The sequence below is a fragment of the Monodon monoceros genome, unplaced genomic scaffold (genome assembly GCF_005190385.1).
Source record: "Monodon monoceros isolate NGI ecotype Baffin Bay Population unplaced genomic scaffold, NGI_Narwhal_1 Super_Scaffold_12, whole genome shotgun sequence".
Taxonomy (NCBI): Eukaryota; Metazoa; Chordata; class Mammalia; order Artiodactyla; family Monodontidae; genus Monodon; species Monodon monoceros.
The window spans coordinates 89077101-89094353 of NW_021703768.1; the positions used below are offsets into that span (position 1 = coordinate 89077101).

The 17253-nt window shown below is 35.3% G+C and overlaps 1 protein-coding gene across 2 annotated transcripts in view; it reads left to right on the top strand.

Moving 5' to 3' along the window:
* The window catches only part of FER (FER tyrosine kinase), a 466661-nt gene that overhangs the window by 65382 nt on the left and 384026 nt on the right, over positions 1-17253 (top strand). For both annotated transcript variants that reach the window (XM_029216683.1, XM_029216684.1), the window contains one exon: positions 12551-12724. In XM_029216683.1, the coding sequence (XP_029072516.1) occupies positions 12551-12724 (174 nt within the window). The remainder of the gene's footprint in view (positions 1-12550; positions 12725-17253) is intronic.

Below are 17253 nucleotides of genomic sequence, written 5' to 3' on the forward strand. Positions count from 1 at the left end.
ATATATATAAAATCATACTGTAGTGTATACAGAAATAGAAATATAGTACACGTGAAACTTATATAATGTTATAAACCAGCAAAAAAAAAAAAAAAAAGGAACTTAAAACTCAAGAGCAAAAAACCAAACAATCCATTTATAAAATGGGCAGAGGATCTGAATAAACATTTCTCCAAAGAAGACATACAAATGGTCATAACTTGGTACAGTTACTTTGGAAAACAGTGTGGAGGTTCCTCAAAAAATTAAAATAGAATGACCGTATGATCCAGCAATTCCATTTCTGAGTATGCATCTGAAAGAAATTAAATTATCATCTTGAAGAGATATGTATGCCCCCATGTTCATTGCAGCATTATTTATAATAGCCAAGATATGGAAATAACCTAAGTGTCCATCAATGGATGAATGGGTAAAGAAAATATGGTATATATATGCAATGAAATATTATTCAGTCATAAAAAAGGAAATCCTGCCTTTTGTGACAACATGGATAGACCTTGAGGTCATTATGCTAAGTGAAATAAATCAGACATAAAATAATCACATTTAGGAATTCAGAAAATCTTTTGAAGTAATGCATTTTATGTAAAAAACAGTATGTTATGATATAATATTAGTGTTATTTACTATAACACTTAACATTCTGAAAAATGTTCTAAAACTTAAAGTCCCAAACCAGTCATTTGTTTTCCTGGAGCATAAAGAAATGTGTACTGTCAGTGTTAAAGTGGTACTATTTCTAATTATCCAGTGTGGTATTGGGGTTGGTTAGGTAAGAAGATGATTTATTTCTTAATTGTTCTGTTTAGGAAGATTTGAAGTGTGGTTCATTATTCTGGTTAGAAACTCAAATACAGTGAGAGGCCTCTTTCTTTTTCATCTTCATTTCTTCTAACAGACTGTGTCATATCAAGAATGACTCATTGGGCTTCCCTGGTGGCGCAGTGGTTGCGAGTCCGCCTGCCGATGCAGGGGACACGGGTTCGTGCCCTGGTCCGGGAAGATCCCACATGCCGCGGAGCGGCTGGGCCCGTGAGTCATGGCCGCTGAGCCTGCGCGTCCGGGCCTGTGCTCCGCGACAGGAGAGGCCACAGCAGTGGGAGGCCCGCGTACCGCATAAAAAAAAAAAAAAAAAAGAATGACTCATTAATCTTGGCCTAGAAGGATTTCTTCACTTTAGCTGTTTGTTATTCATGCTACAAAGTAGGTGGCCTACAGGGAGTAGATGACTTTTCCCTATGGCTCTTAAGCTTGTAATTTAATGATAAAGTACTAAATACAGATTAATGTAATATGTAACCAGTTTATAAGGTACTCTCGTCAGTTTAGCTTAGATGTTGTTCTCAAAGTAGTCCTTCATTGCAAGGGTCTTTAGGTTCCCATACTTCTGTATCCTCCAGACTTCTTAGGTTGTTTCCAGTCTAGCACAGTAAGAGGTAGATTTGGGTTGAAGCTGAGCTCTTCCATTCGTTAGCTGTATGATCTTCAGATTACTTAATCTCTCCGACACCATTTATAAGATGAAGATATGTGTCTCAGACTGTTGATGTAAGGGGTGAATAAGAAAAAGCCTATGAGTGTATCAGAGGTAGGAGTAAAGGGCTGTCTTGACAAGCAAGGTTAGCTTTAATAGGGGTGGAATTGGGGAGAAGTAATGGAGAACATCAAACTCACCTCTTGGTTCTGTATTACACAGGATATGAGAAAAGAAAACAGCATTTCTTTGGTAGAGCTTCAAAAGGGAGTATCCTAAGTCTACAGTCTGGTTCATACCTTCTGGAAACAAATGCAGAGCTTTAACTTTTTTTTCCCCCCCAGAAGTCTATTTGAGGGGCTTTCAAAAAAGATAAGATTGAGCAGTAGCTGGAAGAACTGGTTGGATTGGGGAAGGGAAAGGCTTTGCTTTTGTAAAAAATGTTGAGTTGAAAGATCCAGTCAAGGAAATTTTGGGGATACAGGAAATAGGGAATAACAGAACCACTTCTCTAGGACATGGATGGGGAATGGGAGTGGGATGCAGCAGGGTGGAGAACAGGAATATTACCCAGAAACTAGAGGGAAGTAGGCAAACATCTCCTTACTGTAATTTATTGTTTTCTTTAAAATTTTCAAATAGGCCATCCCTGTATTAACAAAGATCCACTAGAGCTGGATCAACAAAGCAGTCTTCTGTGGACATGAGCAACAGAGGTCAATGAGTTTATGAGGATGATGAAGGAAGTAGCTAAGTAGAGAACAACCACAGGGTGTTGGAGCTGGAAGAGACTGTGGAGGTCTTTAATTCAACCTGTAACTTTTGGTAGGACAGACTGCTGAGCTTATGTGATTTACTTCTGAAGGACAAAGATGACTCTGGCCGGTTATCTTTGTTCCTCAGAAGAACAAGAAGAGTGGCCTTTAAGTCCAAGAAGAACACAAGCAATTGAGGGGCACTAGTCTAGAAAATTTGAAGAAGAAGTATTAGGAAAGAAAAGGTAATATAGTTTCCTTCATGGTCTGAATCTGTGCTTAGACATTTTTTTTTTTAAACATCTTTATTGGAGTATAATTGCTTTACAATGGTGTGTTAGTTTCTGCTTTATACGAAAGTGAATCAGCTGTACATATACATATATCCCCGTATCTCCTCCCTCTTGCATCTCCCTCCCTTTTTTTTTTTTTTTGGCTATGCTGTGTGGCATGCGGGATCTTAGTTCCCCAACCAGGGGTCGAACCTGTGACCCCCGCACTGGGAGTGCAGAGTCTTAACCATTAGACTGTCAGGGAAGTCCCTGTTTAGACATTTAGACTTACACTTTTTTGGTAGCAGTAGCAATATTCTGGTAGTCATAATGGCTTTCTTCTTACTGCTGAGATTGGGCAATGACTGAGATGATGTGGCTCAGCATATTTGGTACCACTCTTTAGAACCCAGATATTGACTTTGATTATGTTGATTATTTTGATTCTATTTTATTTAAAAATATTTAGTAATTTTTTTTTGTCTACATAGTATTTTTATTCAGGATTTGTTTTGATTGTGATGTTAGTGTTTGATAATCTGAGAATTTATAGTACTTGAATAACGGGGTCTAAAAAGTTTCAACCCTTTCTTTTTTAATAAATTTATTTTTAATTTATTTATTTTTGGCTGCATTGGGTCTTCATTGCTGTGCACAGGCTTTCTCTAGTTGTGGCAAGCAGGGGCTTCTCTTTGTTGCGGTGTGCGGGCTTCTCATTGCGGTGGCTTCTCTTGTTGCAGAGCACGGGTTCTAGGCATGGGGGCTTCAGTAGTTGTGGCACGCAGGCTCAGTTCTAGAGCACAGGCTCAGTAGTTGTGGCACACAGGCTTAGTTGCTCTGCAGCATGTGGGATCTTCCCAGACCATGGATTGAACCCATATCCCCTGCATGGGCAGGCAGATTCTTAACCACTGTGCCACGAGGAAAGTCCCTCAACCGTTTCATTGTTAGAAAGGCTTAATTAGAGAAGCCGAAATCCCCTGAAATTAAAGGACATATTTAACTCAGATGATCCATTTCTTGCTCACTCACTAAGTAAACTCAGTCCTTTGGTTCTTTGCAAATCTCCACCAGATGAGATCATACCTGTAGAGATTTCTGGATACTGGGATATAAACCATGCAGAGGAGACTAGTCAATTCCTGCTATATTTACAGGGGAGGAAATTTTAAATGCTGTAAGAAAAAAATAAGTTATCCAGAAACTCATCAAAATGCGTTATAGAATTGATGGGTTTCATATATGTAATCAGTTTGTGAAAACTATTATATTATCATTATAAAACATTTGAATGTCGCAAGGCTGTTTGACTCAGATACGGTACTGATAGTGTGGGGTTTTTTTTTTGTTTTTTTTGTTTTGTTTTCATGCTTCTTGTGCTGGGATTTATTGAGCTTCTTGAATCTGTGGATTTTTCATTTTCATCAAGTTTTGAATATTTTCAGCCATTATTTCTTCAAATACTTTCCCTATTCCTCTCTGTCTCCTATGATGTTTCTAATTATACACATATTAGATCTCTAAAAGTCCTAAAGTTCAGTGATACTTTGTTTATTAAAAAAAATTTTTTTTTCTCTCTGCTTCATTTTTGATAGTTTGTGTTGCTATGTGTTGTTGAGTTTTGTTTGGGGACACAGTTACGTTACTTGGAAAGAGTTTGATCTTTTGGATTCTGATTTTAAGATTTGTTAGGCAGGACCAGAACAGTGTTACCTCCAGGGCTAATTACTCCCCACTAGGAAGGTAAAACTTTTTTGAGTATTCTACCCCATGCCCCATAAATTTTGAGTTTTTCCATGTGGCTGGTGGGAACGGGCAGTATTCCCAACCATGGGTGAGCACCAGGTCCTGTTCCCTTTAGTCTTTTCAGCCAGTTCTTTGCCCAGCTCCTGTAGTTTTCTCCCGGGCATGCACTGATGAGTGTTGTGCTGAATCCTGGATGGAGCGGGGCTCGCTGCAGATCTCTGGGCTTCTCTCTGTGTACCTCTGTCCTCTCCAGTAGTCTGTCCCATGAACTCTAGTTGCCTTGCTCTTTCCTGACTCTCAGCTTTGTCTCCTCACCCCAGGGATTCTGCTGGTGTCTCCTTCAGTTTCTCCTTCCTGTGCTGCAGTCTCTCAAGTCAGTAAGTCAGGGCAATTGTAGGGCTCACCTTGTTTGTTTCCTTTTCTTGGTGATCACTGTTCTTCTTTAGCTGATAAACAGTGTCTTGAAAACTGTTGTTCCATATCTTTTGTCCATTTTTTGCTTGTTTCAGGTAGAAGGGTAAATTTGGTCCCTGTTACTCCATCTTGGTTGATCTTATTTTTAAAGATTTTCCCAGTAGCATTTTATTTTTCTTCTGGGAAGACGTAATTAGCACTTACGAAATCAGACTACATATTTAGAATTTAAGATAATTCAGATCAGGTGAGGGTTTGCATTATTATTTTAATAAAAAAATGTAAACAAGTATAAGCTATGTAAGGCCCAGAGAGTTTTCTTCTTGACCTTTTAATTTAACCCCTGTAATGGCCAAGTCCCCTGCCTAAAATTTCTGATTGGGCATTGTAATTGGTATATATCAAACTTTTTACTATGACTTCTAAGTCTGTTTATCTCTGATTTTCTCCCAGCACTTCCCTTAAGAAAATAACTCCAGGAAGACAACTGGGGCAGTTTTAGGCCTTTCACTTCTCTTTGGGATTCCAGCCCAGTGCTGCCTGCTGTCCAATATATGAAAAGAGTGTCATACATGATGCCCCATTTTCTAGTTGTTTTCAATGGGAAGATGAGTTTGATTCCAGTTAGTAAAGTATGTCATGGTCAGAAGAGGTCCTTTACTTTGCTGGTTATTTTATCTCCTCTTTCTAACATTGTTCCTGGTACAAAGGAATCAATCAGTCAATCAAGAAAACCAGTGTTTTCTTGTTTCCTTCATCTCATTTCTGAGTACCTGATAATATGCATGATTAATTTGTTAATTACAATTACTAATATATGGAAATATAAGCAGTGTGATAGGATCTTTACATTTCATACCTGTTGCTATTGTATATACCTGAATGGAATAAATTATTTTCTGTGGAAAATTCTAACATTTAATTTTTAAAAATTAATTTAGACTTTATTTCCCCAAAGTAAGTTAAACTAGTGAGTTTTTACCACTTTATGGAGGAGCTGCTAATATTTCCTACTACCTTTGAGTAGATATTGTTTTATATTTTTTCACACTATCACGTAATGATTAAAAAATAATTCATCTTGTTCTGTATTATTTTATTTTAGATATAGTTTTGGCTTGTAGTGTGATGATTGTTCCCTGTTCCATATGAGAGCTGCAATTTAATTACATGGAAGCATCTGTCCTAAATTTGGAGTGATACAGTAAAGGCTGGTGTTTCGTATTTTAGTAAGCCCTATGTTTGGAAGTGCTATCGTGGTGTTAGGTCACAGTGTGTATGTATTTTGAGCAGCTTGTGGATGGAATTTGAGTTGGTACAGAAATAATTTTATTTTGGATTAGTTCTAATATTTACACTTTTACAAGGCATTTCAGGTTTGAGGAGAAAAAAATAATTTGTTATCTTTTCCACATTTCATGTATAGTCATCCTAATTTTCTTCTCTGTATTTTTTTTCTGCATATGCCCACACAAGACATTTATTTATCTTATAGAAATAACTTTGTACTCTATAAAGTGTTCTGAAGTTTGGCTTTTTTACTTAGTTATGTATTTTGGGCTTTCTCTGTATCATTTCACTTGCAGTTACTTTACTTTTTTTAATAGCTGCATATCATTTTATAATTCATTTCTTCAGTTTTTTAAATTGAACTCTTTTTGCTCTTAAGATTGTGATAAATATCCTTGTAAATAAAATCTGAATTCTTGTGAAAATATTTTTTGTGAGATAAATTCTAAGAAGTAGAATTTCTGGGTATAAAGTTTGCCCACTTAGAATTTTAGTAGCTATTACCAAATTTGTTTTTCAATAATTTACATTTCCACTAACAGTGCATTAGAGAGCCTGTTCCCATATACACTTACCTACAGTGTGTGGTTGTTTTATTTAATTTTGTCAATCTGATACATGAAAAATAATTTCAAATGGCTTCATTTGTATTTTTTTATTATTAGAAAGGGTAAGACTTTTCCTTTCAAATCATTATCTTCAGAGGCATCTCAGAAATAATGTTAAATAACATTGCTGATATTAAACAGCTTGGTTTGTGTTTGACTTATATGGGAATACTTCTATATTTAACTATTAAATATTCATTTTTGAAATGTTCCCAAACTGATTATGAGATGTTTTTCTTTTAATGGGCAATTTTGCGCAATTAATATTTTACTTAAGACTTTTGCATTGGTATTTATAAATGAATTTAATTTTGTAGTATCTTCATCATTTTTTGTTATCTGTGTTATGGTGATTTTAGGAACTTTGTTTTCAGTCTCCATTCTTAGAAACAATTTAGGTAATACCAAAGGCATCTGATTCATAAGGTTTGAAATTATTCATTAGGAAAAAATGTTTGAGCTTTGTACTTTATTAGAGGTATTTTATTGATAATTGATTTATGATAACCATGTATTCCATGGTTATTCGTCTCTTTGAATTTCCTATCTGTAAAACTTAGGATTCAGTCAGGAAAACAGAACCTACACTAGGTACTTCAATAAATAGGATTTAATTGGGGTAAATGTGTTCAAAAGTTTTAGAAGAGCTGAGAGCAAACAGAGAAAGATAAGGCACCTCAGAGATTAGTTAACTATGTGGAGCCTCTACCATCTGGAAGCCACAAAAGGAGGAGGAGGGCTTATTACAAGCAGAGAGACAGAGGAAAGAAAGAATCTGAGAGGCTGAGAGAAATATATCCTGGCTTCTCCCTTCTTCCTGCCCTTCAGCCTTGTGCCAGTACCTCCCATTGCCCAATAAAGCCAAAAGCCAGTTAGCAAGGGAGAGCCTGGGAAATACAGTTTGCAGAGATCAGGTCCCAGCAGGTAAAGGGCTGGGAATGTACCTGTGAGCAAAAAATGGAATGATCTGTATGCAGTCTCTTGGAATGTCAATTTTGCTAATTTGCATTTCTCTTTAAAAGAAAAAAAAAGCTACTTCATTTATTTTCAGATGCTTCTCTCAGTTTTTGCAATTTTGTCTTAACTTATGGTTAGTTCTCACTAAGTGTCAATTTTATATACTTTATTTCCTTCGTTATTGTTAAGCTCTCCTTTTTAATGCTGTCAACATTTTTTCTATTTTTATTTTTGTCTAATTAATAAATATTTTTCATTTTTTCTTTTCAATTCCTTCTTTGTACTTTCCTTAGTTTTATATTGTTCTCCCTTTTCTAACTTGTAAAATTGTATTTTAATAAATTTATTTTAAAATTTTCTTACTTAGAAATAGTGTAAAGTTTGTGAATCTTTGAGCATATTGAACTGTGTATCATGGAGCTTGATGGTCAGTGTTTTATTTACTGTTATTTCTAGGTCTTCTTTTAGTTTAAAAACTTAACCGTTTTGGCCTATGCATTTTTTAGGAATGATTTGATTTTTTTCCTTTAAAAAATTCTGATAAGGATTTTTTCCTTTATTTGAAAGAGGCTAGATAGTGTGGTTAGTATGCACTATTTCTATTTTTGAGGAAATTTATGAAATTTCTTATAGCCCAATATTATCTAATTTTTAAAAATATTCTTTTAAAATAGGTATTTTTAGACCTGTAGTGTATAGAGTTTTATATATGATGATAGTAGGTCAAACATATTCATTATTAAATTACTTATTCAGGTACTCTGTATTACTATTTTTTTTTAGTCTAGTCTCTCACAGGTAGAGATGAGTATATTTAATTCTCCTACTACTTTTGATTTCTCATTGCATTTTCCACCATTTTTGCTTTCTGTTTGGATGTACTGTTTTCTGGAATGAAAAGAATCACAACAGTTATATATTCATTCTGAGTGATATTCTTTGGCAACATACTGTGCCCTTCTTTGTTTTATATTTTGTGTCTAGAATTCAGTTTTATATCATTTGAATATAATGACTACTGGATCTTACTGTTCATATTTTTCTGGGGGAGGGGTTTCCCTATCTTTTCTGTTGTTGTTACATGTTATTTTATTTTACTGATGTTTCTCATTTTGTGTATAGTAAAGTTTTTTCCCTTCTGATTTGATAGTTTTCCTTTTCATAGATGTTTAACACATAAAGTTTACGTATAATATTTAACAGATGTGTTTAGTATAAATTTTATTTTGCAGCTTATTTTTAATTTTAATCATTTTAAGTTTCTTTTGTTTTCTTTCTTTTTCTAGTGGACAATGTTAACTTTCTTTAAAAATTATTTTTGTAATTCAGAAGGTCTATATAGTCTGCTTTTTTCTAAACATTCACTTGTTTAACTTTTGAAACTTAAAAATTATAAGCTTATATCTATATCTCTTTATTTACAAATTTTATAACTAAAGCTGTCTATTGACTCTTATGTATGAAAGGTGAGGAAATGAGCATACTTATACTTCTTATCCATCGCTCACTCCTGATTTTGTTAGTATCTTTTGGGATTTTTGTCTAGTTTATTATAGTTAAATTATTCCTACTTTCACATTTTGTAGCTCTTCTCTCAGAAATTAAGATACTTTTTTTCTATTTTGTAAACTTAACCACAATGGTTTTATTTTCAAATTGTATTAATATTCTTTGCCTGTGATTAGATTTTTCTAAAATTAACTTCAGATATTTTCACTTTTTATTATTTCTTAACCTGTCTGTAGCTTTCAGCATCAGTGACTCTGACTACTGGTAAAATTCCATTATGAGGAACATTATTAATCCCTTAAGCAGGATTCTGTGTAATAAAGCAATTTGAATGTCTGCAGATGGTCTGCAGATGAGATGGTCTGCAGATAAGGAATTATCTTCCACAAATTATCCTAATCAACAAATAATTTATCTATGCTTTGGCCACTGCTATGCCTGAACTAAAGAGCCATATCTGCAAAGTGCTATATCAGTTTAATTATAAATGTTGAAATGCATCTTTTCTGTTTGTTTGTTTCTTTATTAAGCATCTGTTAACATTTTACTCATCTCTCTTTTTAAGAAATATTCCAGCCATGCGTCTAATTCGAGTTATACACCACCCAAACATTTTCTTGCACACTCACTCATTCCTTTTAGGCCAGTGCTTCTTATTGCATTGTGTGCTGCTCTAATCCCTCTGTTGTTTTATCAGTTGAAGATAGACTTGTTAATTTTCCTTCCTCATCATAATTGGCATTGTTCTACGCTATCTAATTCCAGTTTGAAACAATTAAAAAAATCTTTTAATGGCATATTTTCACTTAATGGTTTTATTCTACATTTGTTCCTCTTTCCCTCCCTCTCTCCCTTCCTTCTTTCAAAGAATATTTAGTAGCTATTATTTTAGGCATCACAGTGAATACCTAAAATAGTGAACACAGAGACACAGTACTACCCTCATGGAGCTTCCATTGTAGTTGGGGAGACATTAAAAAAAATAGTATACATACAAGTAAATAGTTGTTTTAAGTGCTAAGATAAAGAATAGCAAGCATTAGACCTACATGAGATTTAGCTGATTCCTAAAGGAAGAGGTGGATCTTGCTATGTGAAAGAGAGGATGAGCTCCCAGGAAGAGAGAATGTTTAGGAAATTAAAGGAAGACCAGTGCTACTAGAAGTTATTTAGCTGGGTAGATAATGGCAAAACAGAAGTTGAAAGGATAGACAGAGGACACATAATCTGAGACACTATAGGTCTTAGAAGGAAGTTTGGATTTTTCTTTAAATGAAAAGGAAAGCCAGTGTAGGATTTTATGCAGGAGATGACAATTTCTTTTGCTACTTTAAGGAGAATGGTTTGGAAAGGAGCATGAGTAGAAAAGAGGACACCAATTAGGAGGTGCTGCAACAGTCTAAGCCAGAGATAATCATATCTTCCAAAAGGGGTGGCAGTGAATATGAAGAGAAGTGGGTAGATTTGTGGTAGACTTTGGAGGGAGAATCAGAAGGAGTTTCTGATGGATTGTTCATGTGCAGGGGTGATTTGAGCTTCAGAAGAACAGAGACTTCTAGGAAGAGAGGGCATATTTATTAGCAGTATTAGGTTGTTTTTAGTAGGATCAAGCCAGGTTTTTGTTACAGATAGAAGACAAATGGAAAGTTCTGATAAGAAGTATAAGAGTTTTCTAATCATAGAGCAAGAGTTCTTGAGAGTACAGGATTCTATAGATAGTGTCCTGGGTCAGGATAGGAGATGTTGAGGGCAATATGGGGTTGACAGTTGGGGTGATAATATATACCTTGGGAGGTTTTGACTTTGCACAGTGACTGCAGTGAACAGGGCTATTAGACAGGATGAGATGTGCCCTCCTGGGAGGTGAAGGGCAATCTGACCTAGCTGTGTGATCTTTAATGTTAGCTTCTAAGAAGTCTTCTCCCTAGGCTGCAAGGACTCCTACATAGAATCACAAAAATTTATTGCTACAAAGCACTTAGAGAGTGTTTGGTTTTTGAAGATAGAGAATATTTGTTTTTTGAGAAAGAAACAGATTCCTCTCACTTTATTTTTGGTAGCCTTAATATTCTGCACATGCTATAGAGTGTTTTTCTAACATGGTATTTTTTAGAGTGAAAATATCAAATGAAAAAGGCAAAGCTACAAGAATTACTAGGGCAATTTAAATTATGTTTTTAATCCACATTTGTATAGTTTTTCTTGTTTTCATCTTTGTTAAATTTAATATTTTAATGGAGGAGCTACATTAGTTTTAAATGGCTTTGTGGTATTGAGCATCTTAGTACTGAGGTTTTTGAATTTGAAAGTAAATATGATGAGTTCATAGGCCATCTATCTTATTTAATGTTCATAATAGCATCTCACAACTAAAAATGACCCTTTTCCCTAAAGAAATGTCCTCAAAGATTACTTTTTTTAAAAAACATATTGCAGTGTATCAAAAAGCAAGATTACTAAGTTAGACCCTGGTGAGTTCTGACTGACTAAGAATTTGCTTCCTTTAGGCTATAGTTTTGATTTAGATACCAATTAAATTTTGATTTAGGATTATTTTGGACTACTAACAGAAGCAGAAATTCTGTTCATTCACAGATCAAAGGTAATAGTGTAGAAAATTACTCTTGTGAAATATCTGACACTATGCCTTGTCTATTTTTTGTATCTTTACCATGGATCCTCTCTGACCATGGAAAGTCTCCAACACCTGTTTCTGAATAGAATTTTGAAGACCTGTAGTGAAGAGTATTCCTTTTATTTTTTTTCAGTATTAATAAGGTAGAAAGTCTAAAAACAGATGACTTGTTCTTCCAGCAGTATCCATATGCCCACTTGTCCCAAACCCACCATTATGTGTGTCTGCTATTGAGGCAATGTGTTGGGCTAGAAAAACCATTGAGAACTAATGGTATTTATTAAGAAAAGAGATAAGATAGAAATGTAGAGAATACAAGTATTTAAGACATAGACAGCAAAAGAAGAGCAGGTATAAAGTTTGAGAAGGAATTTTTAGGAAGGGAGGAAGGCAAGCCAGCATGTTGGAAGATGAGAAGCCATAGAAACCAAAAAAGAGGGTTTCAGGAAGAAGTGAGTCAGTAGGATCAGATGCCTCAGAGAAACAGGTTAAGAATGAAGATGGGTAAATTTCTGTTGCATTTGATCATTAGGAAGTGTTAACCTTACTAAGGCAATAGAATGGTTTGGGCAGAAGCAATATATCAGCGTGTTGAAAAACAAACAAGAAGTGGTAAAATGAAGACTGCAAGTGTGGCTTCTCAGAGTCCCTTAATCCTGTCCTAGAATTCTGCAGTCTCTGATTACTGAATTTTGAAGCATTTGTTCTTGAATTTAAAGATATTAAATATGAACCACTCATATAGCTCCTTGCATAATTTGCCAGAAACCTGCCATTTTTATATTAATGTAATAATTTGTGTAAAACTAAATATTTAAAGTTCCTGAAGACAGCTAAGTGGAAACCTCTAATACAAGTGCTAATTTTATTTCTTATTTTTTAAAAAGTCTTGGCTACTTATGATTCAGCAGACGGAACAACTTAGTAGGATAATGAAGACACATGCAGAGGACCTAAATTCTGGGCCCTTACACAGGCTCACCATGATGATCAAAGACAAGCAGCAGGTGAAGAAGAGTTATATAGGTGTTCATCAGCAGATAGAGGCAGAGATGATCAAGGTTTGTCTTTCCGTTCTGGAATTCTTACTTTAATTTGATTTTTAAATTCACTGAAATACTTTATCTTGTTTGACTTTAAAAATTGTTTAGTCACCATTTCCTGGCAAGAAATAGATTTCAGTGTCTCTAATAAGTGGTATCTTATTTTTACTGAATATATAACATTATTGATTATAAGATATACTGTTACTTTATATACTCTCATGAAAGAAAAAAATGCTGCCAATTAAACGATGACACAATGCTTTCTTATCACTTAGAATTTTTATTTTTTACTCACTGAAATAGCTCTTTTAGGCTTTTAGAAAATTAATTTGCATCGTTTAATTCTATGCATATAATAAAAAATAGGCAAAATAAATTAGTTGGAATATTTCTAAATTTTTTTCACAGAGTCTGTTTCTTCTGGATAACTTTTTACAATGGGTTTTGTTATGAAAATTTGCAAATGTACAGAAGAGACAATAGTTAAATGAACTCCCATTGACTTATCCATCCACATAGTCAATATTTTCTTTCTTTTTTTTTCATCTATACTCTCACCTACTTTTCTTCTACACTGGAAAATTTTAAAGAAAATTCCAGTTATTATTTTATCCATAAATATTTTAGTATATATTGCTAAAATAAGTACTCTTTTTTAAAAAACTATGTTATCATTAACCACCTAAAATAACAATAATTCCTTAATATTATTAATTATCCTGACTATGCTCAAATGATTGTTAAATGTTTTTTTACAGTTGTTTCATTTGAATCATGATCCAAACCTGGCTCATATGTTGCATTTGAATAATCTCTTAATCTCTAGGTTCCCCTCACCACCCCACTTTTAAAATGCCATTTATTTGTGGGAGAAACTGGGTAGTTTATTCTATAGCATTTAATTCCTTCATTTTGGATTTTGCTGTTAGCAGCTTGTGATGCAGTTTCACATATTCCTTCATCCTCCAATTTTCTTGCAAGCTGGAAGTTAGATCTAGAGGCTTGATAAGATTTTGGCTGTTTATTTTGGGCAAGAATACATCATAGGTGCTGGTATAGACTTCCTGTTGTTTCATATCAAGAGGTATATAATGTCTGCTTGTTTATCTTCTTCTGATGTTAAACTTGACTAATAGGTTCCAGTGTTGCCAGCCTGCTCAATCTATTAAAAAAGTTTCTTTTCAGCCTTTCACCTAATAGTTTTAGCAACACTTCATATTCACCGCTTAGATCCATTAGCTCAGTGGAGGTTGTAAAATGGCAATAGTTTACTTCTGTCATTTCTGATGCAATTGTTAGCTGGAGTTTTTCAATAAAAACTTTTCCTGTATCAACTATTTGGTTGCCATGAGGTGTAAGGTAGGATAAATTCTTGCTTTTTGATATTAATTTGCCTGTTTGGGACTTCCCTGGTGGTGCAGTGGTTTAGAAGCTGCCTGCCAATGCAGGGGCACAGGTTCGATCCCTGGTCCGGGAAGATCCCACATGCCACGGAGCAGCTAAGCCCATGTGCCACAACTACTGAGCCTGTGCTCTAGAGCCCGTGAGCCACAACTACCGAGCCTGTGTGCTGCTACTGAAGCCTGCGTGCCTAGAGCCCGTGCTCTGCAACTAGAGAAGCCACCACAGTGGGAAGCCAGTGCACTGCAACAAAGAGTAGTCCCCTCTGGACACAACTAGAGAAAGCCTGCATGCAGCAATGAAGACCCAACGTAGCCCTCCCACCCCCTAAAAAATTGCCAGTTTGCTGAATAGTGAATTGGTTGTTTAGCAAGTTGAAAAGTTAAGACTTCTGGTTTCCAGACCAGCATGTAAGAAGTTTGGAAGTTGTCCCTCCATCCTAACAACAAGTAAAAAGCTGAACAAACTGAAAAATCAACAACTCTTCTTAGATCCGTTAGAGAAAGTAGGTCACAGAGCAGATGACTGCCCCCCCACCTCCCCCACCAATTGGAGAGACTGACAGGCAAATACAGAGAATCACAGCTTATCAGAACAGCAGCGGTCTTGGGAACCATTGTTGGTTGTAGAAAAACCTGAAATGTAACTGACAAATTCTGGAAGTTCAGTGTGGACATTTCTGAGGGTTACAAACTCCAGGAGGACTCACTCATTGAGGGGCCTTCACACTTGTGAATTTTACCTCCCAAATCCCTATGAGGTTCTCACAGAGAATATAGGAAACAAAAAAAATCTCACGATCCTGGTAGTGGCAGAGGAAGAGGAATAATTTTGACATATGCTAGAGCATTCTGTTTTTAACAAGGTCTGTCGTCAGGACAAACTGTTTAGCCAGAACCTAACTGACATGGGGGAAGGGAAGTACCCAACTCCAGCTCACTCTAGCCATCCTGTCCCATGTAAGGTGGGGTGGGGACTGAGAAGTACATGTGAAGTTCATGGTCCAGAGGTACAGGCTCAGTGAAAGACCAAGACCTAATCAGAGGGCTATAAAATGCTTCTCCTTCCTTGCCAACTTAGCACCACATTAGTACAGTCCTGTTTACCTCAGTTCCTTTTACCCAGTACATTATACCTGACAATCAAGAAGAAAGAGACAAGGCATACCAAGAGGCGGGAAACACAATTGGAAGAGACAGAGCAAGCATCAGAACCAGACATGGCAGGGATCTTGGAATTATCAGACTGGGAATTTAAAGCAACTATTAATAATGTGCTAAGAGCTCTAATGAGTAAAGTAGACAGCATACAAGAACAGACGGGCAATGTAAGCAGAAAGATAGAAATCCTAAGCAAGGACCAAGAAGAGATTCTAGAGTTCAGTAACATTATGACAGAAATGAAGAATGACTTTGATGGGCTCATTAGGAGACTGAACACAACTGAAGAAAGAATCTCTGAACTTGAGTTTATATCAATAGAAATCTCTAAAAGTGAAAAGCAAAGAGAACAAAGACTGAAAAAAAAAGTAAACAGCATATTCAAGAATTTTGGGACCACTACAAAAGGTGTAACATACATATAATGGGAATACCAGAAGGAGAAGAAAGGGACTGAGGAATAGAAGAAATTTTTGAAACAATAATGACTGAGAATTTCCCGAAATTAATATCAGACACCAAATGACAGATCCAGGAAGCTCAGAGAACACCAAGCAGAATGAATGATGAAAAAACCCCTCATAAACCTAGAATTCTGAACCCTGTGAAAATATCCCTCAAAAGTGAAGGAGAAATAAAGTCTTTGTCAGACAAACAAAAATTGATGGAATTTGTTGCCAATAGACTGAGAAGGAAAGTATGATATAGGTCAGAAACTTGGATCTACATAGATAAAGAAAGAGCATTGGGGAAAGAATGAGTGAAGATAAAATGAAAACTTTTATTTTTCTCATTCTTAATTGATTTAATGGATAATGGTTTATTGAAAACGATAATAGCAACAATGTATTTGATTATGTACACTCATGTATATATCCTGTGTGTGTGTACATATTTTTATGTATGCTTATATATAAGTGAAATGAAAGACAGCCATAATACTTGGGATGGGAACGAGGAATTAGGATTATTTTGTTATTGTAAGGTATTTACACTATGCATGAAGTGGTATAGTGTTATTTGAAAGTAGGAGTGGATTAGTTATAAATGTATGTTGCAAACTCTAGGGCAGCCACTAAAAAAAGCAGAAAAAAGTATACCTAGTATGCTAAGAAATGATAGAGAATAGAATCACATAAAGTACTCAGTTAAAACCACAAAGACAGAAAAATAGTGGAAGACAAAAATTGGAACAACTAATAAGGGTAACAAATAGGAAACAGTAACAAATATGGTAGATACTAATCCAAGTATATCAATAATTACTTTGAAGGTCAGTGGTCTTAATGAACCAATTAAAAGACAGATATTGTCAGACTGGATAAAAAAACAAGACACAACTGTATGTTGTCTACAAGAAAACCACTTTATATATAAAGACACATATAGATTAATAGTAAATGGATGGAGAAAGATATACCATACTAACCCTAATCAAAAGAAAGTGGGAGTAGCTATATTAATTGCAGACAGGACAGACTTCAAAGTAAAGAAATTTATCAGGGATAAAGAGGGGAATTACATAATGTTGAAGGGGTCAGTTCTCCAGGAAGACACTGTAATCCTTAACATGTATGTGCCTAACAACATAGCATCAAAATACTGATAGAACTACAAAAAGTGTTAGAATTGTAAGGAGAAATGGATGAACCTCTATTATAGTTGGAGAATTCAGCACCCTCCCCACCCCCCATCAGAAATGGACAGATGCAGCAGGCAGAAAATCAGTAAGAACAGAGTTGAACTTAATAATATCATCAATCAACTAGATATAAGGAACATCTATAGACTACTTCATCCAACAGCAGGAGAATACACATTCTTCTCAAGCTCACATTGGATGATTCAACAAGATAGACCACATTCTAGGTCATAAATCATACCTTAACAAATTTTAAAAAATGGAGTTGATACAGTGTCTTCTCTGAGACCACAGTGGGATTAAACTAGAAATCAGTAACAGAAAGATAGCTGGAAAATCCC